Here is a 26,033-nt window from a genome sequence, read left to right as displayed (position 1 = left end):
TTTATACTGTCTCTTGACATTCACTGTTTCAAAGTGCATGATATCACACTTTTCCACATTGAATGTCATGTATCACCATTGGATCAGCATGAGATAATGTAGTGAAAGCCACCTTCTGACAGATATTTACTCCAAAAAATCTATTGATATGGGCAAAAGCTCAGATGTTATCTGCCATTAGTTGTAGAGTATTATTGGGAGAGTTGTTCCATGCATCGTGATTCACCCAATGCAGCTGATTGAATGTAAGCAGTGACTCTATGTCAGCCTGAGATAGGACACTGATAGTGGAATATCTATTCTTCCAATAGCTTTCCAGCATTTTGTGGAAGCATTGCTGGTGGTAGCTCTTGCTGAGTTTGAGATGAATGCTGCATGCATATTGCCCATGCACACAGGAGGGTGGGGAAACATTGCTGTCCTGTCGACCATTTGCTTGATGCTGGGTTTGAGGTCTTGTTGCAAAGAATATCTGCTCCTCAGATGGTGAAAGATTGCACAGACACATTGGGTGCAATACTGAATTCTATCATCTATGTCAGCCCTGACTGAGAGGAAGCTCCCATCGAGCAGTGGCATTGTTTAGTCACCTCAGGATCCAAAACTTCGAAGTGGAAGATGTTTACCAAACAAATATCCATACATTGAGTTGGGTAGCAAAAGCCTTTTGGGGACTTACAGAGGTTTTATTGTAAATCTATCATTTAGCACAAATGCCAGTTTCCACCTTTGCCATCTCAACTCTTTCCCTGCCCAATAGACACTAGGGAAGAAGCCAGCACTTTTATTTTTTTAATTAACCAATGTTCCCCACAAAGGAATTCAACCTCTTTTTTTACAAAACCACCACCAAATTACCAGTGCCATCAGGTAAAGTGCCGATGAACAAGAATTAGCCAAACGACAATGCAACACTAACAGAATAGAGGAAGTTAGGAAGAGACAGAAGGTATAAATTAGAATGGAGGTGGAGGATGAAATAATGCACTCCAGCCCCTGAAGTGCCCACCTCTGAATGAGTACGGGCCCAACCGACTCTTAAAGGTAAAGTCACCATAGTCCTAGAGGGCTGCTTTCTCATTAGAGATGACTGGAGGAGGTTTAACCTGAGGGTCACCACAACTCAAGTGAAAGGAAGAGGATGGGAAAGTCAGTCCTTCAAGAAGACCTCAGCCAATGCAGGATTTGAACCTGCATTGTAAAACTAACCAAACATAATAGGAACAGCAGATGCTGGAAAATCCGAGATAACAGGGTGTAGAATTGGATGAACCCAGCAGGCCAAGCAGCATCACAGGGACAGGAAGGCTGATGAAGAGTCTAGGCCCGAAACGTCAGCCTTCCTGCTCCTATGATGCTCCTTGGCCAGGTGTGTTCGCCCAGCTCTACATCTTGTTATCTTGTTAAACTAACCAGGCAGCTAACTGTGATAAGCGAGCTCCAAATTATTCTTAGAGTTCAGCAAGGAGCAACATTTCTCAAAAATGATTTCTTAAGCAGGAAGGCAAAGGAATCAGGGTAAAAACTACCTGCTCAATACCATTATTTTTGTATCGACAGGAGGGGGAACACACCAAGGTAGTTATTTCACCCAAATACTGGGTTCTTTTCCCACTCAAATGCGTGGCTCCAATTAGCAGCAATTTTTATTCCTGAGTAGCAAGCAGATTTTACATCTGTCTATAAACTGTTAAACCATTCGCTAATCAAGTGCAGAGTATTAAATCCTGATGCAAGTGCTCAGTGGAGACTCTTGAATCTGCTGAGTAAATTTTTTCACAATTTAATCATCTAAAATGTTAGATAAAAGAAGCTTTGGCCATGATTCCTTCAAAGCAGAAAATACTCGACAAGGTCCGGAGACAGATTAGGAAGAGGTTCTCCTGAGCAAAAAAAACACTATGATTTATGCACCTACTTAGGAGGCAATTAACTGAATTGTTTTCAGGTCACCATATTTCCTCTGTTTTATTATTGTCAAAGCTTTGAATCCTCTGTGCAAAATAAGTTCAACACAAGCAGACATAAGCAGATGGGAAAGTACTGCACAAGAAATTGGACATTTCACAGTGTAGTCACTGCTGTAACGTAGGAAACACAGCAGTCAATGTGTGTACAATAAGATCCCACACAACAATGATTGATCAAAACAGCTGACTGCCCACACCACCAACCCAACCTCCCCCCGACCGTGTTGCCTGTGCGCCTCTTCTCCCTATTCTCCTCCCTGAGTTTGTCCGTCTCCCACACCCACCCCCTTTCTCCCTCAATCTTTGTATATCTCAGAATCTTACTGAATCAGAAACTTGCCCCTGAGGCCAGGTCACTTTGTGTAAAATGTTTGCTAGTTGCCAACTGCTCAGGGACGAGTGTTTTGCCGAAAACTCCGATGCTGCAAATTGAAGCTGCAGAGAAATCTGAGCACTAGAGAAATCAGGTGACGGAAACAGGCCCATTGTTGGTATGACTGGGAGGAGTTTAGCAATGACAGATATATTCACCAAACACAGCCCATTACACAGGCAAAACAAAATAAAACAAACTATGCGGTATCTTGTGGAAAACTGCAGGAAAACCAGAAACAAAAACAGAAACTGCTGGAAAAGAAGAGAAGAGAAATCAGAGATAACGTTTCAGATGCAGTGACCCTTCTTCAGAACTGATGATAGCTAGGAAAAGGTTAGTATTATGCAAAAGATGGGATGAGGAGTAAATGATAGGTGGAGATAGAGCCCAAAGAGATAGTTGAACAGACAAATGAGTGCATAATTGTCAGCCTGGGAGAATGAATAGCGGCTAATGGGGTCTATTAGGAGCTGACAATGTGTTGTGTGTGGTAATAGATATGTGATGTCAAGGTCTGGTATGTGGGGGCAGAGGTAAAGGCATGGCAGAAGGTACTCAAACCCTAAAATTATTGAACTTGAATTTGAGTCCAGAAGGCTGCAGGGTACCCAAGCAGAAATTGATGTGCTGTTCCTCCAGCTTGTACTGAGCTATGGTGGACCCCTGCAACAAGCCTGAGATGGATGTTGGCGGGGCTTTTGATGGTGTGTTGAAGAGGCACACAACTGGAAGCTTGGGACCTTTATTTTCAGACAGAACGCAAGTTTTGTGCAAAGCGGTCGCCCACTATAGTCACCAGACCCAAAATATTAACTCTGATTTCTCTCCGTTGATGCTGCCAGACCTGCTGAGTTCTTCCCAACAAATTCTGTTTTCATTTCTGCTTTCCGGCATCTGCAGTTCATTCAGTTTTTTTTGCAGGAAAACCACAAGATCTTTAATCCACAACAATCGCTAAACACACTGACGCTACGTGATCACTTGCACCACAAGACCCAGTCTTTCATGACCAGGCAGCAGCGAAATTTTGCAAGAAGGGGAGATAGGATTCTGCAAACCCTAGTCACCAGTGTTAGTCAGACAGCAGCACCTCGCTGAAGGCCAGGCAGACAGGGGCCTCTTGAAACCTGCCCCTCAGATTTCCGTCCGGTCATGTCATAAAGGCCTGGCTCCCTATCACCAGGGTCACACAGGGAGAGAGCGAAGTAGGGAACAAGGAAGACTAGGAGAAGGTGAGATGGGGATTATTGGACACAGAGCGAGATGGAGCAAAGGTGTTAGAATGAGGGAGTAAGAGACCATGAGAAGGATGAACAAGGGAATGCTAGATTGTAGAATCTCTACTGTGTCAAAGCATGCCATTTGGCCCATTGAGCCCACATTCCAAAGAACTTCCCACCCAGACCAACTCTATCCCTGCAGTTCTCATGGCTAATCCACCTAACCTATACATCCCTGGAAACAATAGACATTTTAGCGTGGCCAGTTTCCCGCTAATTCACACATCTCTGGGAGGAAACCAGGGCACCTAAATGAAACCCACATAAATACAGAGACAATGTGCAAACTCCACACAGACAGTTGCCTGAAGCTGCAGTCAAACTCGGATCCCTCGCTCTGTGAGGTAGCAGTGCTAACCACTGAGCCACCACTCTGCCCCACACAGTAAAAGATAGTAGATAGCAATGCAAATCTGCAGATCAGTGTGGGGAAATGGTTTGAGTGTGAGGCACAGAATAAATAAATGCGGCATTTTAAAGATACGACCAACTGGATGAGACACTAAGTCAAGACCCTGTCAAAGATCTCACAGTCACCATGTGTTCACACTAGTATTTCGCCCACAGACAATATCAGCAGAGCAGATTACCTGGATATTATCACATCAATGCTAATTACAAAAAAAAATTCCCAATGTCTGCCAAGTGCTTTTGTAGGTCCTGAGGTGGTGAAAGATTGTGTAGAAATCTCAGTCCTTTTAACTTGTCCCAAAGTAGAACATGGAATACTCAACTGACAGTTGAGAGAATGAATTATGGGGAGCTGCCTGAATCCCGTGAGTAGACACAGAGAGTCCAGTTCCCCACTGACTGTCCATTCCTTCCTGAGATCCAATCAGCCTGGGTGACTGGGCGGGTTCAGACCTCACTTGCAGTTATCCTTTGTCGGGAATGCGGAGGTGTGGGAGGAGACAGAGGGAGGGGTGGTGCGTGTTTGAACGGCATCGCAGTAAACGCTGGATTTGTCCTGCCGCTCTCCTCAGCTTTCGGGTGGTGCTGGAAGCGGCTCAGAGCAGTGGGCAGCCACGGGCAGCAGTGAGCAGCGCGGTCAGCGAGAGCAGCGCCTGGTGCAGGGAGGGCTCCCGGGCCGATTGGGAGACGCAGCCTCCCGCTCCCTTCCTGCACTGGACTTTCTCACACAGGAGCCCAGCGTAGGGAGCTGGGCACCGGCACCTCCCGTTCTCCTCACACACTCCTCCGTTCTCACACCGTGTCAGCAGGTTATCACACACTCCCCCTGCGAAAGAAAACAAAACACAGCAAGATCAGGCCACTGGAAATCTACCCACATTATAAACTATCACCACTCCCAGAGTTTCACCTTTACAGCAAGATTTGTATTGACGAGAAAAGAACCAGTCACCAAAATACACAATGACGACACGAACAATATAATCGTAGAATCCCTATCAGTGCAGAAGCAGGCCATTCCTCCCATTGGGTCCACGCTGAGCCTCCCAAGAACATCCCACCCAGATCCACCAGCTTCCACCCCTGGGACCCTGCATTTCACATGGCTAATTCACTGAGTCTGCACATCCCTGGACACTGTGGGCAATGTAGCTTGGCCAAGCCAACCAACCTGCACATCTTTGGACTGTGGGAGCCAACCAAAGCACCCAGAGGAAACCCACGCAGACACAGGGAGAATGTGCAGACGTCACACAGAACAATCTGTGCAGATTCTAAAGCAAATGTAGACAGACGGAAGTGCCAGAGGACCACAAGGCAGCTGTCTCATTAGACAGCGATGAGTACGGGTGGTTTCCCCTGAGGGTTATCACATCTCAAGGGAAGGGAAGAGGTGGAGAAGGATAGTCTTCAATGGCGCCCTCATCCGGTGCAGGAATTGAACCCATGCTGCTGGCATCACGTTGCATTGCAAACCAGCCATCCAGCCAATTGCCTTTGAAATAGAGCACAACGGGAGAGCTAGACAGCAGCAGGAAGAGTATGTGTGAGCCTTTATTTTATACAGAGCAAGGGAAACAGCATGGTCGCTGAGTATTTTTCTGATTTATCTTTCAAACCAATTACGAATTGTAAAGACGAGATAGCAACAAAATCTGAACAGTAGGCCATTCAGCCCATCAACCTGTTTCCCCCCAATGGTTTATTTGTTCAAGTCCACCAATAATAGTGCAAAGGTCAATTCTGAGACAAACACTTTCGTTGTGTGGGTCGTGAGTCGCATTAATTTCCTTCCCTGGACTGGTGAACCAGATGGGTTTATATAACAATTGTCAGCAATATACGATCACCTTGGTACTAGCTTTTAATTCCAGATTTTTATTGAATTCAAATTTCACCAGCTGTCATGTTGGCATTCAAATGTATGTGCCACAAAATTAGCCTGGGATTCCGGATTACTGCCCCAGTGGCATTGCCACCATGTGATCACCTCCCCATTTTTACTTGGAAGCTTTTGCCCATTCTACCCCCAGAACCCTTTACACCACTGAATATATGGGGCAAGGGGAGTAGCTTTTGGAAGTGTTTAGGCAATCAGCATGGTTTTTGAAAGGGACATCGCAATTAACTCACTTGTTAAAGCTTTTTAGTGAGAAATGATGGCCAAAAGGAACCTGTAAGTTCTGGCAAGATAATCAAATGTGAGGCTGGATGAACACAGCAGGCCAAGCAGCATCTCAGGAGCACAAATGGCCTGCTGTGTTCATCCAGCCTCACATTTGATTATCTTGGAATTCTCCAGCATCTGCAGTTCCCATTATCTCTGTAAGTTCTTGCACTTGGATTTCCAAAAGGCTTTTTAATAATGTATGACCTCAAAGATAAATGCATAAGGGCATATGGTGCAGGTGGTTTGATGAATAAAGAGTAATGTTAAGTTGGTCTTTTCTGCATTGGTAAGTGCCAACTAATGGAATGACATAAGATCAGCCCTGGAGCCTCAACTGTTAACAATTATATACTAATAACTTGGATAATGTGATTGATACATGGTAGCTAAATTTGCAAAGACACTGCCATAGTTCAGAAAGGAAGACATCAAGGGAAAATAGAGGATCTGTGCAAAGGTATCAGTAGTTTCAGCCAGTGTCAATAATTTTGCAAACGGTATAACACAGGAAGTGTGAACTTGTCTGTTTGGCAGGAAGAATAGAAGGGTATTAAGGCCAGAGGTCCACATTCAAATTCTATCTGCCCAGACATATGTCATAATGAGTCTGAACAGGTTGATTGAAAATATCTAAAATTTAAATGGAAAGAAATTGCAGAACATTGTGGTACAGATGGATCAGAGATCAGGCAAATAGAATATTGTAGGTTATCAGAAACCAATAGATTAGAAAAGGAGCAAAATTTTACTGCAGCTCTGCAGACAATGAGTAATCTTACACCTGGAAAATTACAATTGCACTTGAAGTCGGTCGAAGTGAAAAGATAACAAATGGACAAGAAGCAGCTGTGGGGCAACATCTGAAAGGGTGATGAAAATTTAAGGACTTAACAAGCTGGAGAATAAACCAGGGATTGGGTCTCAATTGACGTTCTTCCTGCTTGAAACCAGTCACAGAGTCTGCGAGCTCCTACCTTGCTTTGGGTTTGCAACATCGAACGATGGGATAGTTGGACGTGTGTGAATCAGCTTTGCGTCGGCTGCATGAATGAAAGGGAATCAGCAGTTATTATTCCCAATGGGAGTACAATGCAAGATCAAGATACAATATGTGAATTAAACACACACACACACACACACACACACACACACACACACACACACACACACACACACACACACACACACAATCACTTCCATCTCCATCTCACCCTCAATAAAAATAACACCACGATATAGTAGAGATAGTAGGACATGATGCGACAGATTGTAAGCTTTTCAAAGAAGAGGCAGTACCTGAGAAACAGTGATTTAGGGAAGAAGTTCAAAGATTCAGTGCCCAGGCAGCTGAATGCCTAATTTCTATAGATGTTTCTGCTGTAGTATCACTTGTAGTCACTTTGCTAAGTCACAGCACTCCTGGTTAGTAGATTCAGGTAAAGTAATTGTGGATCAGTGCCAGAAGTTACTGCACTCCCAGTAGGTAAGGGGAGTGAAGCTCGCATTTGATCAGTGAAGGGAGTCTTGGTATTACAGGGAGTGATGGTCATCCTTCATCAGTGTGGGGATTGACATCATTCCTGGTCAGTGAGGGGAAATACAGACATACTCAGTTTTATCAGTCACTATGAAAAATAGTGATCACTCTTTGTCAGGGTGGAGAGTTACAGTCAATTTCAGGAAATATAGTGAGTCATTCACCTTCGTCATTGTGTGAAGTCATGGTCATTCCTGATCAGTATGGGAAGGTATACCTATTCCCAGTCAGGTTGGAGAGTTATGGACACTCTCAGTTGGTGTGTGAAATATCAGTTGGTGCTGCATTGAGGGCCCAATATAATAGATTAATCAGAATGGCACAAGCAGCTTGAAAGTACTTACATAATGGGGGATAAAGAAATGTTAAATCTGGGAGCACAGGTGAACAGATTACAGTTGGACAGACTGTTCGAGTTCTGGGATAATGAGATTGCAATAGGTTCCCATTAATCCTGGTTTCCAAATTTTCCACAGGTATTCCATCCATTTCCTACAATCCTTACAGTGTGGAAGCAGGCTGTTCAGCCCATCGAATCCACACCAACCCACCACAAAGAGCATCCAGCCAGACCCGCTCATCCCTGTAACCCTGCATTCTTCCATGGCCAATCACTCCAACTTGCACACCTTTTGACTGTGGGAAGAAACCATAGATCGCAAAAGAAACCAAAGATTGCACGGCAGAATGTGCAAACCTCATGCAGACAGTCCCCTGACCACGGAATCAAACCCAGGTCCCCAGCGCTGTGACGCAGCAGTACTAACTGCTGAGCTGCCCTTTCCCTTAAATGCTTTTACAAAAAACATATTTAAGCACCTTTCATTTAGTGAGTGGGCTATAAATCATTCAGAGATAGCATGAACTACAGGAGCTGAAGTCAGAGGCAATTCAGTGTGGAGCTCGTCAGGTCAGGCAGCATCAGAGGAGCAAGAAAGTTAATGTTTCATCCGGACCCTTCTTCAGAAATGGGAGGCAGGGAAGGGAGCTGTGAAATAAATAGAGAAGAGGGGTGGACTGCAGAATGTAGGTGGGATGGTGATAGGCAAATACAGGTAGGGAGGGTGGGGATTGGTCGGTGAGATGGGTGAGGTGGATGTTGGGAGAGAAGATGGACAGATTGTGTGAGGACAAAGAGGTCATGATGAAAGGGAGGGTTGGACATGGGATGAGGCTGAGAGACAGTGGGAAGATTTTTAAACTGATAAATTCCACATTTAGGCCATCGAGCTGTAGGGTCCCAAGGTGGAATATGAGGTAAGAGGAACTGCAGATGCTGGAGAATCCGAGATAACAAGGTGTGGGGCTGGCTGAACACAGCAGGCAAAGCAGCATCTTAGCAGCAGGAAAGCTGCTGTTTCGGGCCTAGACCCTTCATCAGAAATTGGGGAGGGGAAGGGGATTCTGAAATAAATAGGGAGACAGAGGGGCAGGTGGGCAGAAGAGGGATAGAGGAGAAGATAGGTGGAAAGGAGACAGACAAGTTAAAGAGGCTGTAATGGAGCCAGTAAATGTGAGTGTAGGTGGGGAGGTAGGAAGGGGATAGGTCAGTCCGGAGAGGACGGACAGGTCAAGGGGGCAGGATAAGGTTGGTAGGTAGGAAATGGGGGTGCAGCTTGAGGTGAAAGGAGGGGATAGGTGAGAGGAAGAACAGGTTAGGGAGGTGGGGATGAGCTGGGCTGGTTTTGGGATGCAGTGGGGAAGGGGAAATTTTGAAGCTTGTGAAATCCACATTGATACCACTGGGCTGCAGGGTTCCCAAGCGGAATATGAGTTGCTGTTCCTGCAACCTTCGGGTGGCCTCATTGTGGCACTGCAAGAGGCCCAGGATGGACATGTCATCTGAGGAATGGGAGGGGGAGTTGAAATGGTTCGCGACTGCGAATTGCAGCTGTTTATTGTGAACTGAGTGTATTAGTTCTGCAAAACAGTCCATCCCTGCCTCTTTAACTTGTCGGTCTCCCCCCCACCTATCTTCTCTCTCCATCTTCAATCCGCCTCCCCCTCTCTCCCTATTTATTTCAGAACCCTCTTCCCCTCCCCCATTTTTGGTGAAGACCCAAAACGTCAGCTTTCCACCTCCGAAGATGCTGCGTGGAACATGAGGTGTTGCTCCTCCAGTTTGTTGATGGTGTCATTGTGGCATTGGAGGAGGCCCAGGTCAGACATGTCACCAAGGGAGTGGGAGGGGTTGTTAAAATGGTTCACGGCTGGAAGGCTAATCATGTGTTGTATATATTGTAACTTCCTTCTCCATATTACAACAATTGAGGAGATAGCATTTTAATCCAGTGATATCAAACAAACAGCCTTCAGATCTCAGTCTCTTCATACCTACAATCAGTTTCACTCTCACTCCCTATTCACACCTAGAAGCATTCTAAATTAACTCCATGATTACTCCTACACTTGTTTTTACACAGTCCTTTCCAGTTTTTCTTTCTGAAACCTATTCCACACCCGCTTCCTGCTCACTCATACGCTTAACCCTGAATGAAAAGTGCAGCTTTGCAGGGAGTGGTTCAGTTCTAATTCAAACAAAGGCTTTGGGTTAGCAGGTCACAGGTCAGAAAAGGTCGTTTCTACTTACAGCCACTGGAGATGGTGTCAGGCAGGCCTGGAGAGGAAAAGAAGAGGAAAAAAAAATACTGTGATCTCTGATTAACAATATTGATAAATGTTTACATGCCAGAGTAGGATCTATTATATCGAGTATTCGTGATTTCAAACTCATGAGCAATTAACTCAACAGTGACAGGCATGTTACATTCTCAAAGCATTCACGCCAGTCCTCAATCCTGCCCAAGAAATGTGTGAAATGTCTGCGTAAGTGTATTCCCACTGTGTGTAATTAAGGTACTAGTGCACAGGTTAATATGCAAGGTGGCAGTAGCGGCAGAAACAGACATCGAGTACCCACACCTCCCGCTCTCCTCCCATGCACTTTTACTCTCTCCATCTCTTTCCACCAACACCCCCACTAAACATTCATGTCACTATCTGGATGGCTGATTTTGGGAGGGTGTGCTCACAACAATGGCCACAGATATCCCTCCTCCCCGACCTACGCTTCTTCACCAGTTTCACATTGATTACGTCAGGGCTGATTCTCCTTTCAGCCACTTCCAGCTGCTTCCAGATGTTTAACCAGCTATTAACATTCCATTCACACATCAGTCTCCGCCTCACCGCTGCCTCTGCGTCTGGATGCGTGTCCGGGAGGAAAATTTGTCACATTTGACTCTTATTGCTATTATAATCTCACCTGCTGCATAGTATTAGCAGCACCAGCTTGCTCACTGACTCTGACGTTGTGCAGATCGAGGCTTAAATCCAGAGAAACGTTTCAATAGAATAAGTAAGGACACACTGTTTCCAGTCGGGGGAAGGTCAGAAACTAGAGGTCACAGATTTAGAAATAATTGGAAAAGGAACCAGAGCCTGGAAGATGAGGTCATCGCATCCAACAGTTACAATCCGAACGACGTTGCCTCAGAGTGCGGTAAAAGCAGATGCCTGCCTCTTTGTAGGTTACGTGGAACAGTCCATCTTCCGCACCTACACAGGCCCCAAACCCCACCTCTTCCTCCGGTACATTGATGACTGTATCGGCGCCGCCTCTTGCTCCCCAGAGGAGCTCGAACAGTTCATCCACTTCACCAACACCTTCCACCCCAACCTTCAGTTCACCTGGGCCATCTCCAGCACATCCCTCACCTTCCTGGACCTCTCAGTCTCCATCTCAGGCAACCAGCTTGTAACTGATGTCCATTTCAAGCCCACCGACTCCCACAGCTACCTAGAATACACCTCCTCCCACCCACCCTCCTGCAAAAATTCCATCCCCTATTCCCAATTCCTCCGCCTCCGCCGCATCTGCTCCCACGATAAGACATTCCACTCCCGCACATCCCAGATGTCCAAGTTCTTTAAGGACCGCAACTTCCCCCCCACGGTGAGTGAGAACGCCCTTGACCGCGTCTCCCGCATTTCCCGCGACACATCCCTCACACCCCGCCCCCGCCACAACCGCCCCAAGAGGATCCCCCTCGTTCTCACACACCACCCTACCAACCTCCGGATACAACGCATTATCCTCCGACACTTCCGCCATTTACAATCCGACCCCACCACCCAAGACATTTTTCCATCCCCACCCCTGTCTGCTTTCCGGAGAGACCACTCTCTCCGTGACTCCCTTGTTCGCTCCACACTGCCCTCCAACCCCACCACACCCGGCACCTTCCCCTGCAACCGCAGGAAATGCTACACTTGTCCCCACACCTCCTCCCTCACCCCCATCCCAGGCCCCAAGATGACATTCCACATTAAGCAGAGGTTCACCTGCACATCTGCCAATGTGGTATACTGCATCCACTGTACCCGGTGCGGCTTTCTCTACATTGGGGAAACCAAGCGGAGGCTTGGGGACCGCTTTGCAGAACACCTCCGCTCAGTTCGCAACAAACAACTGCACCTCCCAGTCGCAAACCATTTCCACTCCCCCTCCCATTCTCTTGATGACATGTCCATCATGGGCCTCCTGCACTGCCACAATGATGCCACCCGAAGGTTGCAGGAACAGCAACTCATATTCCGCCTGGGAACCCTGCAGCCATATGGTATCAATGTGGACTTCACCAGTTTCAAAATCTCCCCTTCCCCCACTGCATCCCTAAACCAGCCCAGTTCATCCCCTCCCCCCACTGCACCACACAACCAGCCCAGCTCTTCCCCCCCACCCACTGCATCCCAAAACCAGTCCAACCTGTCTCTGCCTCCCTAACCGGTTCTTCCTCTCACCCATCCCTTCCTCCCACCCCAAGCCGCACCCCCAGCTACCTACTAACCTCATCCCACCTCCTTGACCTGTCCGTCTTCCCTGGACTGACCTATCCCCTCCCTACCTCCCCACCCACACCTTCTCCACCTATCTTCTTTACTCTCCATCTTCGGTCCGCCTCCCCCTCTCTCCCTATTTATTCCAGTTCCCTCCCCCCATCCCCCTCTCTGATGAAGGGTCTAGGCCCGAAACGTCAGCTTTTGTGCTCCTGAGATGCTGCTTGGCCTGCTGTGTTCATCCAGCCTCACATTTTATTATCTTGGAATCTCCAGCATCTGCAGTTCCCATTATCTCGAACTCTCCAAACGGAATTGATAAAAAAAATTGTGAAGGAGAAATCTGCAGGGCTATCGGGAAAGCACGGAAAATTGGATTAATTTGACAGCACTTTCCAGGAATCAGCAATGGTTTGATGGGCTGAATGGCCTTTTCCGTGCTGTCTGATTCTCTAATGATGAATCTGTACAAACCCGTCACTGCGTTATTCTGTTCATACACTAACACAATCACAAACATCCATTCATTTGGGATTTAGAATCACCATGTTATCGGGGTTTAGAATGCGGATGAAATATGAAGTGAAACATCCTCCAGCACTAGGCCAGGCCGGAGAAACGCTCATCACTCACAGATATTGGCTGTCCCTTTGGGGATCGGTAGGTACGATCCGGCCCTCCACCTCCGGCCGTGAAAACCTTTCTTGCATCGGCCGCAGTCCGGCCCCGTCGTGTTGTGCTCACACTCACAGCTTAGCTTTCCCTTCTTCGTGACACAGTTGTTAGCGTGAAGGTTGCATTTACACCTGACGACACACAGCGGCAAAAAAGAGATCCGTTCAGCTCTGTCAGAGTTCACTTTCTCCGAAGTTCGCTCTACCACCCAAGTTACAAACAAACAATTGTCACCCCATTCATTGCATTTCAACACAAAGCTTCAGTACAAGGAAATAGACATCAGAGGGACAGGAAAGCTGACGTTTCGGGCCTAGACCCTTCTTCAGAAATATTTCTGATGCTGGTTGATGCTGTGTTGCATTCATTGCATTTCAAAACAAGGCGTCAATACAAGGAGATAGTAGGAACTGCAGATGCTAGAGAATCTGAGATGACGAGGTGTAGAGCTCGACGAACACAGCTGGCCAAGCAGCATTAGAAATATTTCTGAAGAAGGGTCTAGGCCCGAAACATCAGCTTTCCTGCTCCTCTGATGCTGCTTGATGCTGTGCTCATCCAGGTGGGTCTCCTTGGGGTTCCACCTACTGATGATCAGATCCTGAACAGCAACAAAGATATAGACTTGAGTCTGCAAGAGCGCCCCTCACCACCCCTCGCAAACTGTTATCTGGCAGAAATGCACTTTTGGAGGCCCAGCAGTCACCACAAAAATGACCCCACCTTGCACGGTATAACACTTTTTAAGGCATCAAAACATCCTGCGGCATTTAGTGCAGCAAATTGCCAGTTGGTGAGTGAGTCTTCAGCTGTTTGGCTGTAGAGACCCTTAGCTAGACTCCCCCGCGATTACAAGAGCCGCGAAGTTAAGTTGGGGCTGTACAGCAGTTCCGCAGGCCACAACTGGTGTACAGCATGTACTTCTGGTCACCCCACTAAACAAAGGATGTAATTGGACCGGAAAGGGTGCAGAGGAGATTCACAGGATGTTATTTGGGATGCAGCATTATTCCTTTGCAGAGAGGTTGGATAAGACTCAGACAAGACTGAAGTCAGATTGAGATGCGTAAAATTATGAGGGGCATGGACAGTGTGAATAGGAAGTGGCTGTTCCCCTTGGTCAGAAGAGCAAATAAGAAGGGGGCAGAATTTTATGAAAGGCCAGAGGATTAAAGGGAATTTGAGAGGAAAAAATATCCTCTGGAGGGTTGTGGGAGTCTGAAATGCACTGCCTGGGAGAATATCACAGAATCATGGAAACCCTACAGTGTGGAAGCTGGCTATTCAGCCCATCAAGGCAACTGACCGCACCCCACAAGAAGCACCACTCAGACTCATCCCTTCCCTGTGACCCGACATTTACCATGGCCATACCATCTAACCTGCACATCTTTGGACTTTGGGAGGAAACTGGAACACCTGGGAGAAAACCTACACAGACAAGAACGTGCAAACTCCACAGTTACCCGAGGCTGCAATCGAAGCAGGGTCCCTGGCACTGTGAGGCTGCAGTGCTAACCACTTAGCCACTGTCCTACCAAAATTTTGCCATCTGCTTTGGTGGGATTTGAACCCAGGACCCCAGAACATTACCTGTGCTTCTGGATAAATCATTTAGCAACAAATCTATGAAACCTCTATCACCCCTGATTTTAGGGTTAGAGGCTAGAAACTACACCTTTAAAAGGCGTGTGGATGAGTAGTTGAAATTTCACAACATTCAAAGCTATAGAATAAGTACAGAAAGCACAATATCATTAGATACGCCAACACAGATTCAGTGGGCTGAAAGGCCTCTCCTGAGCTACATGACTCAATGGCTAAGCCCTTCTTCTCTTCCAATACTTCAAACCTGCCTGTTTGACTAAATGTTTGGGTTAGCCTCCTTACCTGACACGGTGTCAATTTTTTTCAACATTATATTCCTATAAATGACCTTCGGATGTTTGTTTATACACTGTGTGCTACATAATTGCAAACCGTTATTGTTGGAGATTTGGAAAATCTTAAATTGTTTGGATGGTCTGCCTGCCAATAAGTATGGGACAATGCTGTCACTGATTCTGTGTTAACAGCACATAGCCACTGCTTAATTTGCGATCAAGACAAAGCTTCCTAATCTGCAGACTATACACTGCATGATGTTTAAATTGACAGTTCTGGGCACGTCTTATGAAAGTAAGCAATATCCACACAGCTCCTCAGAGACAAATGAATGGCAGCGTAAACAATTTCCGGCTCCTGTTCTCTAATTAGTGACTGAAGATTCTCCTTGATTAAAAGCATGAGTGAGCCTCAGAGAAGCCAAGTGATAGATACAGACATGCCTACAAAATGGGAGCAGAATTAGACCAGTATGAATCTCTTCCCCCATTTAATAAATTCTTGGCTGATCAATTTGTAGTTCAAATTTGACATTCCCATGAACCCCCAGTAATCTTACCTCACAAAAATCTAACTAACTCTGCCTTAAAAATATTTAATGTCCTGCCTCACTGCCTCCTGAAGTAGTGTTCCAAAGTTGCACACACCTCGGAGAAAAACCGAATCTGTCCATCTGTGTCTGAAAAGGGTGACCATTGATTTGAACACCATTTGACTGACCCACAGAAGGGGAAACATCTTTTTCTGGTGCACCTTGTCAAGACCATTGAAGATCTTGTGCATTTCCATCAAGTTATTCCTGAGCTTTCCAAATAAGGCCTATTTGTCCAACATACCTACTGATGAGACAATCTAAACATTCCAGGTATCAATCTCGTAAACCTCATCTAAAGTATCTCCAATACATTTATATCCTTCCTTACTATGGAAGCCAAAATTACACAGAGTATTCCAAATGTAGTCTCAGCACTGGACGATAAAAATAAATCATAACTGTAATACTTTCTTTTTCAACTCATAATAAAGGTAGCATCCCATTAACTTTCTTGATTGCTCGCTGTACCTGCATAATTTAATCTAACTGATTCATGAAAACACCCAAAATCTCTTTGCTCTGCAGTTACTGTCCATTTAATTTACACTGCTTTTTACATTCTTCTAGCCATATTTTTGTCACATTAAACTCTCTCTACCACATATTTGTCCACTCACTCACACAATCTATATCCAGCTGAAATCCTCTTGTGTTTTCTCCACAACATAATTTCCTACCTATCTGTATAAAAGTGAGTGTAACTCCCATACCTTTGCTCCTCTATTTATTTGATGTAAATTGTAAAAAGCTAAATCGTCAATGCAGGCACTTGATCCATCATATCCTGCCATACAGACACAGAACTATTTATGCATACTCTGCGTTCTGTCAGTAGGCCAATTTTCTATCCAAGCCAATGTGTTACCCTATTTATTTGCAACAATAGACTTTGATGTGCCACATTATCAAAAGTGTCGTAGAAAACCAAACTCACTTTTATTCAGTGTACAATCTCCTTTAAAGAACTCCAAAAAAACTTGGTTAAACCTGGTTTTGCCTTGATTAAACCATGCTGAGTCTTTTGAATTGTCATGAGTATTTGTAAAATTGCAGCTATAACCTTTTTAAATATCAATCTAATGTGCCTATATTTTCTATTTTCTGCCTCTCTATCTTCTTGAACAGAGGGCTTAAACTTACTACTATCGAATCTTATGGAACCCTTTCTGAATCTAGGACAGTTTGGAAAATTAATATACCTATTCATTAGCCATCACTTTTATCACACAATGAAGGCTTTTTGCCACAGCTCTATCAGTTTGCTTCAGATTGCTTCACTCATGACTGCACTTTTACTAAATTCCTTTCTCCCTTCCACCTCCTGAATTATAGCTATTACTGGTGTCTTTTCTTGTTGCTCTATAGTGAAGACAAAACAAAATATTTGTTCATTATCTACCAGTAATTCCTCTAGAGGAGGAACACTCTTTTATTTTGCAATTTAGCGTTTTTAGACATTCCACAGAATTATAGAGTCCCTACAGCATGGAATCAGGCCATTTTGCCTGTTGAGTTCACACCAACTCTCCAAAGAGCATCCCTCCCAGACCGACTCCTAGCTTATAATCTTGCATTTCTCATGGGAATCCACCCAGCCTGCACATCTTCAGACTGTGGGAGGCAACTGGAACACCTTGAGGAAGGCCACACAGCCAATTTCCGGAGTGTAGAATTGAACCTTGGCCCCTGGTGCTGTGAGACATTGGTGTCGATCACTGAGCCACCATGCTGCCCGAAATACCTGTCATTACTTTGTTACATTACTATCTAGCTCCCTCTCATACTGTAATTTCTTCCTCCTGATTAACCTGTTAGTCATTCTCTGTGATAACAAGGTGTAGAGCTGGACGAACACAGCAGGCCAAGCAGCATCAGAGGAGCAGGAAGGCTGAAGTTTCAGGCCGAGACCCTTCTTCAGAAATGGGGGAAGGGAAGGGGGATCTGAAATAAATAGGGAGAGACAGGAAGTCAGATAGAAGATGGATAGAGGAGAAGATGGGTGGAGAGGAGTCAGACTGGTCAAAGAGGTGGGGATGAAGCCAATAAAGGTCGGGAGGTAGGGAGGTAGGGAGGAGGTAGGTCAGTCCAGGGAGGACGCACAGGTCAAGGGGGCAGGATGAGGTTAGTAGGTAGGAGATGGGTGTGGGGCTTGAGGTGGGAGGAGGGAACAGGAGGAGTGACATGTTAGGGAGGTGGGGATGAGCTGGGCTTGTTTTAGGATGTGGTAGGGGGAGGGGAGATTTTGAAGCTTGTGAAGTCCACATTGGTATCATTGGGCTGCAGGGCTCCCAAACGGAGTATGAGTTGCTGTTCCTGCAACCTTCGGGTAGCATTGTTGTGGCATTCTTTGTCATGTTTTATATCCTGACTAATCATTTGGTGTATTTCTAAGTTTTCACAGTCTGCCCCTGCCTGCCAATCTTTGGCCTTCATTTCTCATAATACTATTTTCCATTCTTACTTTGACTCTATTTTTTGATAAATCACATGCATCCATGTTTGACCCCTTGCCCCCACTCTCTATTTTTCTATTTATACACTTCTTAAGAACATTGGTCCCAACGCAATTGAGATATAGGCTATCCCAATGGTGTAGACTTAATTTCCATAGTACTAGCGCCAGTGGCCCAAGAACCAGAACCATTTTCTCCCACACCAGACTTTGGTCCACGTATTTACTGTTTAATTTCATATATCCGATGTCAACCTACCTTTGTCAACTTACATGTGACACAGATAAATATCCAAAGGTTTAACTTTTGAAGTTCTGTTTCTTTCTTTTAATTTAGTGCCTATCTCTTCACAGACGTTATGCAGAACATAATTCCCAGTTCCGTCTATGTTGTAACATTGGTTGCAAGCCAGTGTCCTGAATGCTGACACTTTGTAAAGAATGCAATCATTTGGACTCACCCCTTTTGATTCAGAGAATGTTGTAAATCCCCTAAATAGACTATCACCTGTCAATACAACCTTCTTTGTTGCCCACCCATTTGAACATCTTCCTGTTTCATAGTACTATGCTGTGGTAGCTCATCCATCCATAATCCAATACCCTCTTCCAAACAGGCTGAGTGACCCTAAAACTGACTGGACAGTTGTAAGTGCTGGAATTTCTGCACTCTGGCTAATCTTATCAGTCTCACTTGTAGTCATACTTTCCTATACATGGCTTCTGACCAAGAACCTATCTAACTGGTGTGATTGCCTCCTGATACAAAGAATCCCTCTCCCACTCTGATGTCTGTAGTTCAGCCTTCAGCTCATAAACTCTGAGCTGAAGCTGTCTGAGCTTCGAAATCTTGCTGCATGCTTGTCTGTCCCAGATCACAATGGCATCCAGGAACACCTACATGCTACAGCTTTAACACCGTCTATCCTTCCATTCTAAATTTATTTACATATTCACTTACTTATGCTGACTTTTACATATTTTATTCACTTACAGCCAATTTGTATGCTATATTAAAGCTTAAGAATAAAAAAATTCTTGATCACTTACCAGAAATGAACTAAACTATTTGCTCCTCTCTCTGTAGTACATCAAGAACCAATTCCAAACAGCTCCACTGATTCTAGGTCTGTCTCTGATTGCCTGTCACAAAGTCCTCCTCACCTCTGCTTTTCCAGGTAATACTGACTCCCATTCTTGGGACTGCTAGTTGATGCCAATTGCCAATTACAATTATCTATTGTAAGGGCCTCCTGCCTGCTCTTCTATGTGGTTTTGAATCCCTGTCTCAGAATCCTTTCTCATGTGCTTGTTCCCTACATGATGCTGACTGTCTGTTTAGGAGTCCCCAGCTGGCCCATTCCTCCAGATGATGCTAACTGCCTGTAGTAGTACCCTTTCAGCTATTCCACCAGGTAATGCTGCCTTCTTGGTTCAGGCCTCACCTGCTCATCCAGCTAATGGTTCCAAATTCTGGAGATTGTGTGATGGGTGAATGAGAGTTCAGTGATCGAAACTGAACAGAGATTGAGGACAAGAGAAGTGGTCAGTTGGAATAATTAAAAAATCATCAGCAGTTTTGACAGGGTAAGTAAGGAGAAACTCTTTCTGGTGACACCAAGATCAGTAACCAGGTGAATAATACATATTGAAGATAATGGATTCAAGAAACAAAGGGGAAGGTGAGGAGATTCTTTATCATGCAGGGAATTGTTGAGATCTGGACTCTGCAGCCTGAAGGGAGAGGGAGACTGAAGTAAAAACATATTTCAAAAGAGAATTAGGTAAATAAGAACACTGAGCAGAGACAGGGGCAAGTGAAAAATTTTGTGAGCTCGCTCAAAGAGACTGCACAGATAGAATGGATTGAATGACCACTTTTCTGTGCTGTTGTATTCTCTAAATCCTGGTGCAACACAGAGTTGCAGTGTAGAAAAGAATGGGTTAGAGATTGCCTTGTTTCTCACTGAACACAAAATCACATTCTCAAGGTGATCCAGGTCAACAGAACTGTAAAAGATCACAGCCAAGCTCATCAGCAGGGGGAAGAGGAGATGTCACAGAGCTGCTCTGTGTGGCTGTCACTCAAACACTCAGCAAAGGCTTCACAATTGGCATGGGCAGCTGACAGCGCTGAATGGGCAGCGGCTGTAAGGGATCCCAACCTATCTCCACACAATCTTGCCAGTTACCAGAAACTCATATCAGTGACTCTGAGCAGAAGCAGCAAGGTGCTCCCACCTTCAGAGAATCTCCCAGAGAGTGAGAATATCTCAGGACAGACAGAGTGAATCTGAATGTTAGCAGAAAGCATAAATTTAGATGTGCACATAGAGCGCATGAAGCCAGATTGTGGAACAGATAGAATGAATCCAGATGTTAGCACGCACAGAGTGATTCTAAATGTTAGCATGGATAGCATAAATCTCGATGTTGGCGTGACAATATGAACCCAGATGTTAATGCAGATAGAGTAAACCCAGGTGTTCGTACAGATAAAATGAACCCGACATTTGCACAGATAACATTAATCCAGATGTTAGCCACAATGCAGATATATGATTGAGTCAAACAGTACACTTCAGATGTTCTGCGTTGGTGCCCCTCAATTATGTTCCCCAGGAATTAACTCTAATGATGAACCCCAATTGTCATGGTGCTCCCAAATGTTCTCCTGGTTGTGGCCTGATATATTTTCTCCCAAATGTGCGAACCAGACATTGGCCCTAATGATAACCCTGATGTTGACCCTGATGGCACTTCCAGATGTTTCCTTTCATGGTGCCCCTCAATAGTATCACTCAGATGCCCTCCTTGCTCGTTCCCCTCCAGATGTTGATACTCTACTGGTCCTGTGACCCTGTGCTCCCTGGATTGAAGAGTGGGCTGTGACCCTGCCTAGAAAGGGTTTTAGAGCACTCACCGGCCACGGATGTCCAAGTTGGAGATGGCGTAGAAGTACTTGGAGAGATTGTTGGGGTCGACGCTGGTGGGTCCAGTAGCCGGCCGCAGCAGCCTGACCCGCAGGTCGGTCAGGGTGAAGAAGTCTCTCAGTTCCTTGGTGGTGTCCAGTTGGCCGTACAATGAGGCCATGTCCCCAAGGCGGGGCCCCCCGAACAGGGCCAGGCGCTCCTGGATCTCGAAGCGGACCGTCTTGTCCATCTTCCACACGTAGCCCCTGGAGTACTCCTCCGTGCAGATGATGTCCAGCACCGAGGCCGGCCTCAGATCCCGAGCCTTCCTTGGCTCCATCCCGAAGGAGTTGAGGCAGTCGGCTGCATAGAACTGATAGGGCTGCCAGCTCCGCCCATGGTCCAGAGACTTCTCCAGGACCATCTGCTCTGGCCGTCCTGATTCGAAGGTGATGATGATGTCCTCGGTCAATTCAATGCTCTTCCCCCAGGAGAGGGTGATGTTGACCACCAGGGGCCTGGGGAAACTCCTCCAGGACACACTTTGCCAAAAGCTGGTGGGTATCCTGCCTTCATCATCCAGCATCAGCTCAGGAGGGTGGGCCAGCTCAGGTGTGTGAGCATCACACTCATTGTTGCACATGTACGGGTTCTCCTGGAAGCAGAGAGGGCAACAACACTGGTTAGATACAGAGTAAAGCTACCTCTACATTGTCCCCATCAAATACTCCCAGGGCAGGTACAATGTGGGGTTAAATACAGAGTAAAGCTCTGTCTATATTGCCTCCATGAAATATTTTGAGGATGAGCTCAGCAGAGTGTTAGATACTGTGTAAAGCATCATCTGCACTATCCCTATCAAATACCCCTCGGACAAATGCAGAGTAAACCTTCCCCCATACTTTCCTTTCAAGTATGTCAGGGCAGGCACAGCACCAAATCAGATACAAAAATAAAGCTCCCTCTGCACTGTCTCTGTCAAATACTCCCAAAGCAGGTACAGCACCAGGTTAGATACAGAGTAAATCCCGTTGTACAATATCCCTATTAAATTATTACAGGACGGGTTTAGCACAGGGTTAGATACAGAGCAAGCTCCATCTACTCATTTAAGCTGAAAGTAAAACTATCTCTATACAGACTCCATCAAACATTGCCATTTCAGGTACAGCACTGGTTACATATGGAGTATTCCACCCTCTGCGCTGACATGCAACGTAGGAATATCCTCACAGTCCAATTATCTCCAGGAGAAGGTTTTCATAAGTCTGTCAGTGCTCCATCACGCTGCACTGTATTGGGCAGTTAGACAGCAGGATAATTATATCACTGTTGTGCTGAAGAATGATGTTTGTTATCCAACTAAAAATAGCTTCAAATCACCAAAATTTTTACATCCATGGATTATAAAACAAAATAGGATTTGGAAAACAAATGCTATTCTTAGGGTCGGCTGCTGAATTGTGGGAAAACAACAGGGGGGGGGGGGCGAGGACTAGGTAGATCTTCCAAAGGACTTGCATGAGTGAAAAGGGTTGAATGACCACATTCTGGGTGATATAATCCGCTGAGTTTTGTGATTGTAAATCAGGTTGGTGTGTGTCTTAAAGAGAGACATGGAAGCAATGGTGTTGCTGTTGATAAGCTCAGAGTTATAGTCACAGAGATGTACAGCACAGAAACAAACACTTTGGTCCAATCCATCCATGCCAATATCATAAATCAGATGTCATAAATTAATCTCGTCCCATCTTCCAGCATTTGGCCCATTCCCTCCAAACCTATTCGGATGCACATCCAGATACCTTTTAAATGTTGTAATTGTACCAGCCTCCAAAACTTCATCTGGCAGTTCATTCCAAACACACAACTACCTCTGTGTGACAAAAATGACCCTCGGGTCCCTTTTAAATCTTTCTTCTCTCACCTTAAACCGATGCACTCTAATTTTGGACTATCTGACCCTGGGCAAATGGTCTTTAATATTCACCCTATCCACATGCAGGAGCAAATTAATGCAGATGTTCGAATCTGCTCTGAAAACAACAAATGTTAGAGATCTCAGTGGGTTGGATAGCACCCGTAGAGAGAGAGCAAGCTAACATTTTGAATCTAGATGACCCTTCATCAAAGCATCATCAGCTCTGATGATGAGACATCTAGAATCATAACATTAGGTTGCTGTCCATCTATTGAGCTGTCTGACTCATCGTGATCTCCAGCATATGTATTTTTTTTCACCTATCCAAACCCTTGATAATTTTATGACCTTCTATAGGGTTCCGCCCTCAGCATCTGTTGCTCCAGAGAACATAGACCCAGCCTACAAAAACAAAGTTGCAGGAACTGGTGTTCTGAGGAAGGGTCACCAGACCCGAAATGTTAGCTCTGTTTTCTCCTCCACAGATGCTGCCAGATCTGCTGAGCTTTTCCAGCAACTTTGTTTTTGTTCCTGATTTGCAGCATCTGCAGTTCTTTTGATTTTTATATAGCCCCAGCCTATTCAGCCTCTCCCTATAGCTCAAACCGTCCAACCCTGGCAGCATCCTTGTAAATCTTTTCTATTTAACAATATATTTCCTACAGCAAGGAGACCAGAATTAAATGCAGTATTCCAAAAGTGGCCTAACCAGTGTCCTGTAAATCCGTGACATGACCTCCCAACTCCCATACTCAATAAAGGCAAGCACACCAAACGCCTTTATCACTATCATGTCTACCTGTGACTCCACTTCCTAGGAACTATGAGCCTGCACTGCAAGGTCTCTTTGTTCAGCAACACTCCCCTGGGCCTTACCATTAAGTGTGTAAGTTCTCCCCTACCAAAATGTAGCACCTCACATTTATCGAAATTAAACTCCCAGCCTTCTCTGAGTCTTCTAGTTTATGAAGCGAGTGTATTTGGAACATGTTGTTAGCTGAGCCTTGGTGAGTTGCTGCAATGAATCCCATACATGCGGCACACCTAAAGCCACCGTGAGCTGGTGGTGGAAGGAGTAAAGTTTATGTGCTGATAAAAGATTTCTGATGGATTGCTGCGGTGAATCGCGAACTCGATACAGATTGCAGCCGTCATGCGTTATTGATGGGAGCACAGATTTGGGAGAGTTGCTGCAGTGAGGCCTTCTGACTGGGCATACCGCGGCGCTACCTGAATTCAGCAATATTGAATAAAGCCCAATGACTTCTCGAAAACGATTCCACCTCTTGACTATGTTCGAGTGAAATCTGTTTTAAAGTGGATGCTTGTGGCAATTAAACAAACTAATGTGTGAGCTGAAGACTGAGCGTAGTAACACGCAGAGAATCGAGAACAATTAATCTATAATTGTCACAGTATTGACTAAGGAAATTAAGCTGCAGATTGTGGAAAATATTTTTAGTCCTTTATGTAAGTCAAATTAAGTGAATATTAGTAACAGAACCCAAAAGCTGTGTGGAGAATAAATGAATAATTGAACAGTGCAGATGTTAAGTGCTCCTGAATCGTTGTATCCTCGATACATCATTAACAGCTCCATGTCCCAGTCCTACACCTGCTCTTCCACCAGCTAGGATTCACGAGTGTTAGTCACTGTTGGGAGTTCAGTGGAAAATCACCGTAGGAATGAATAGAGGCACAGAGGGAAATCTCACTCTACCAATCCCTTGCATTATCTCTCATCCTCAATCCCTAATCAGGGCACAATTTGCAATAAGATGTCTCGTTCTTTCTGCGGCAGTTTCACCTCCGGGCTATTTCAGATGTCTGCTTATCGATCTCCCTCCCTCTGTAACCTTCATCTCGTTGCACAACTACGCTCTCACAAATCTATGCTCTCTCCAACCTTGCTCCCACCGAGTGCCATTTCTCCACCCAGTGCTCGCTGGCCTACGTTAGAGACAACAAAGTGTGGAGCTGGATGAACACAGCAACCCAGCAGCATTCCAGGAGCACAAAAGCTGAGGTTTCGGGCCTAGACCCGGACTCCAATACAGCAACAGCTAAAATTTCAAAATTCTCATCCTCGCGTTCAAATCCCAGTCCCTCAACAGTTTGGCCTCTCTCTAAACTCTTCCAGGTCGACAATAGTCCCAGATTATTGTCTTCCTTCAACTCTGGCCTTTTCGAGTCTCGCCCCATTTCAAATCACTCCGCAGTTGCTGGCTCCTCCTCACAGCACTCGGATCAGGAAACGGTTCCCTTCCTTTCAGCCACACTTCATGGGCAAAAAAAATCCGCCTGACAGAAGACAGGATCACCCGTACCAAGATGTGGCTCGCTGTCAATTTTTTTTTACTAAAACCCGAAAGAACCGCGGAAGCCGTAAATTAGAAGCACTAACAGAAGTTGCTGGAAAAGCTCAGTAATTCAGAGAAAGGGCCACCGAAACAGAAACGTTAACTTCACCGATGCTGCCAGACCAGCTGAGCTCTTCCAGCAACTTCTGTTTTTGTCGTTGTCAATTCTCGTCTGATTTAATCCTTCGTGAAGTACCTTGGTAATGTATAATTACTGTTGACGGTGTAATATAAACACAAGTAGTTGTTGAACCAGGAATCTAACATCACGACCCAACCAAGCCAGGGACTCAATGGGTTCTGGCTGCGTCAGCACAGGAAAGGAAGAGATTTTAATATGAAGGATCATATATTTCAGAGACTGTTCCTGCCACAGTGGAGTGTAAATGCAGGGTCTTATCAATCATTGTTACTGCAACAAATCCACTCACCCCTTGACGTTTATTTCAGAGCTTAAGTGCTGTTATCTTGGATTTACAACGTGTCGTGTGACTAAGATCCTGTCGCTCTCACTAACACTGTCAGCACGGTTCATTCCCCCGGCTAATGATGTTCATTAGCCAGATTATTAAAGACGAAAGTTACTGTCTCCGTAAAGTTCACTCCCACAGAATCTTGTTACTTCCAAGCAGCGAGTAATTTGTCCTTTGT

The 26,033-nt window shown here is 45.4% G+C and overlaps 1 protein-coding gene across 5 annotated transcripts in view; it reads right to left on the bottom strand.

Moving 5' to 3' along the window:
• Window positions 1-1,954: 1,954 nt before the first annotated feature.
• Window positions 1,955-26,033, bottom strand: part of LOC125467684 (netrin-G1-like) — a 47,750-nt gene continuing 23,671 nt past the window's right edge. For 4 of the 5 annotated variants that reach the window (XM_048563841.1, XM_048563842.1, XM_048563840.1 and 1 more), the window contains 5 exons: window positions 21,113-21,756; window positions 13,217-13,389; window positions 10,335-10,361; window positions 7,182-7,247; window positions 1,955-4,863 (listed from right to left, as the gene is read on the bottom strand). In XM_048563841.1, coding sequence (XP_048419798.1) covers window positions 4,634-4,863; window positions 7,182-7,247; window positions 10,335-10,361; window positions 13,217-13,389; window positions 21,113-21,756 — 1,140 coding nt within the window. In that variant the 3' untranslated portion in view covers window positions 1,955-4,633. Of the gene's footprint in view, window positions 4,864-7,181; window positions 7,248-10,334; window positions 10,362-13,216; window positions 13,390-21,112; window positions 21,757-25,813; window positions 25,891-26,033 lie in introns of those variants that run through there. The other variant, XM_048563844.1, reaches the window with a different exon arrangement.

Source organism: Stegostoma tigrinum, chromosome 34, assembly GCF_030684315.1.
Source record: "Stegostoma tigrinum isolate sSteTig4 chromosome 34, sSteTig4.hap1, whole genome shotgun sequence".
In the NCBI taxonomy this organism is placed as follows: Eukaryota; Metazoa; Chordata; class Chondrichthyes; order Orectolobiformes; family Stegostomatidae; genus Stegostoma; species Stegostoma tigrinum.
This window is presented reverse-complemented; position numbering and strand designations above follow the sequence as displayed.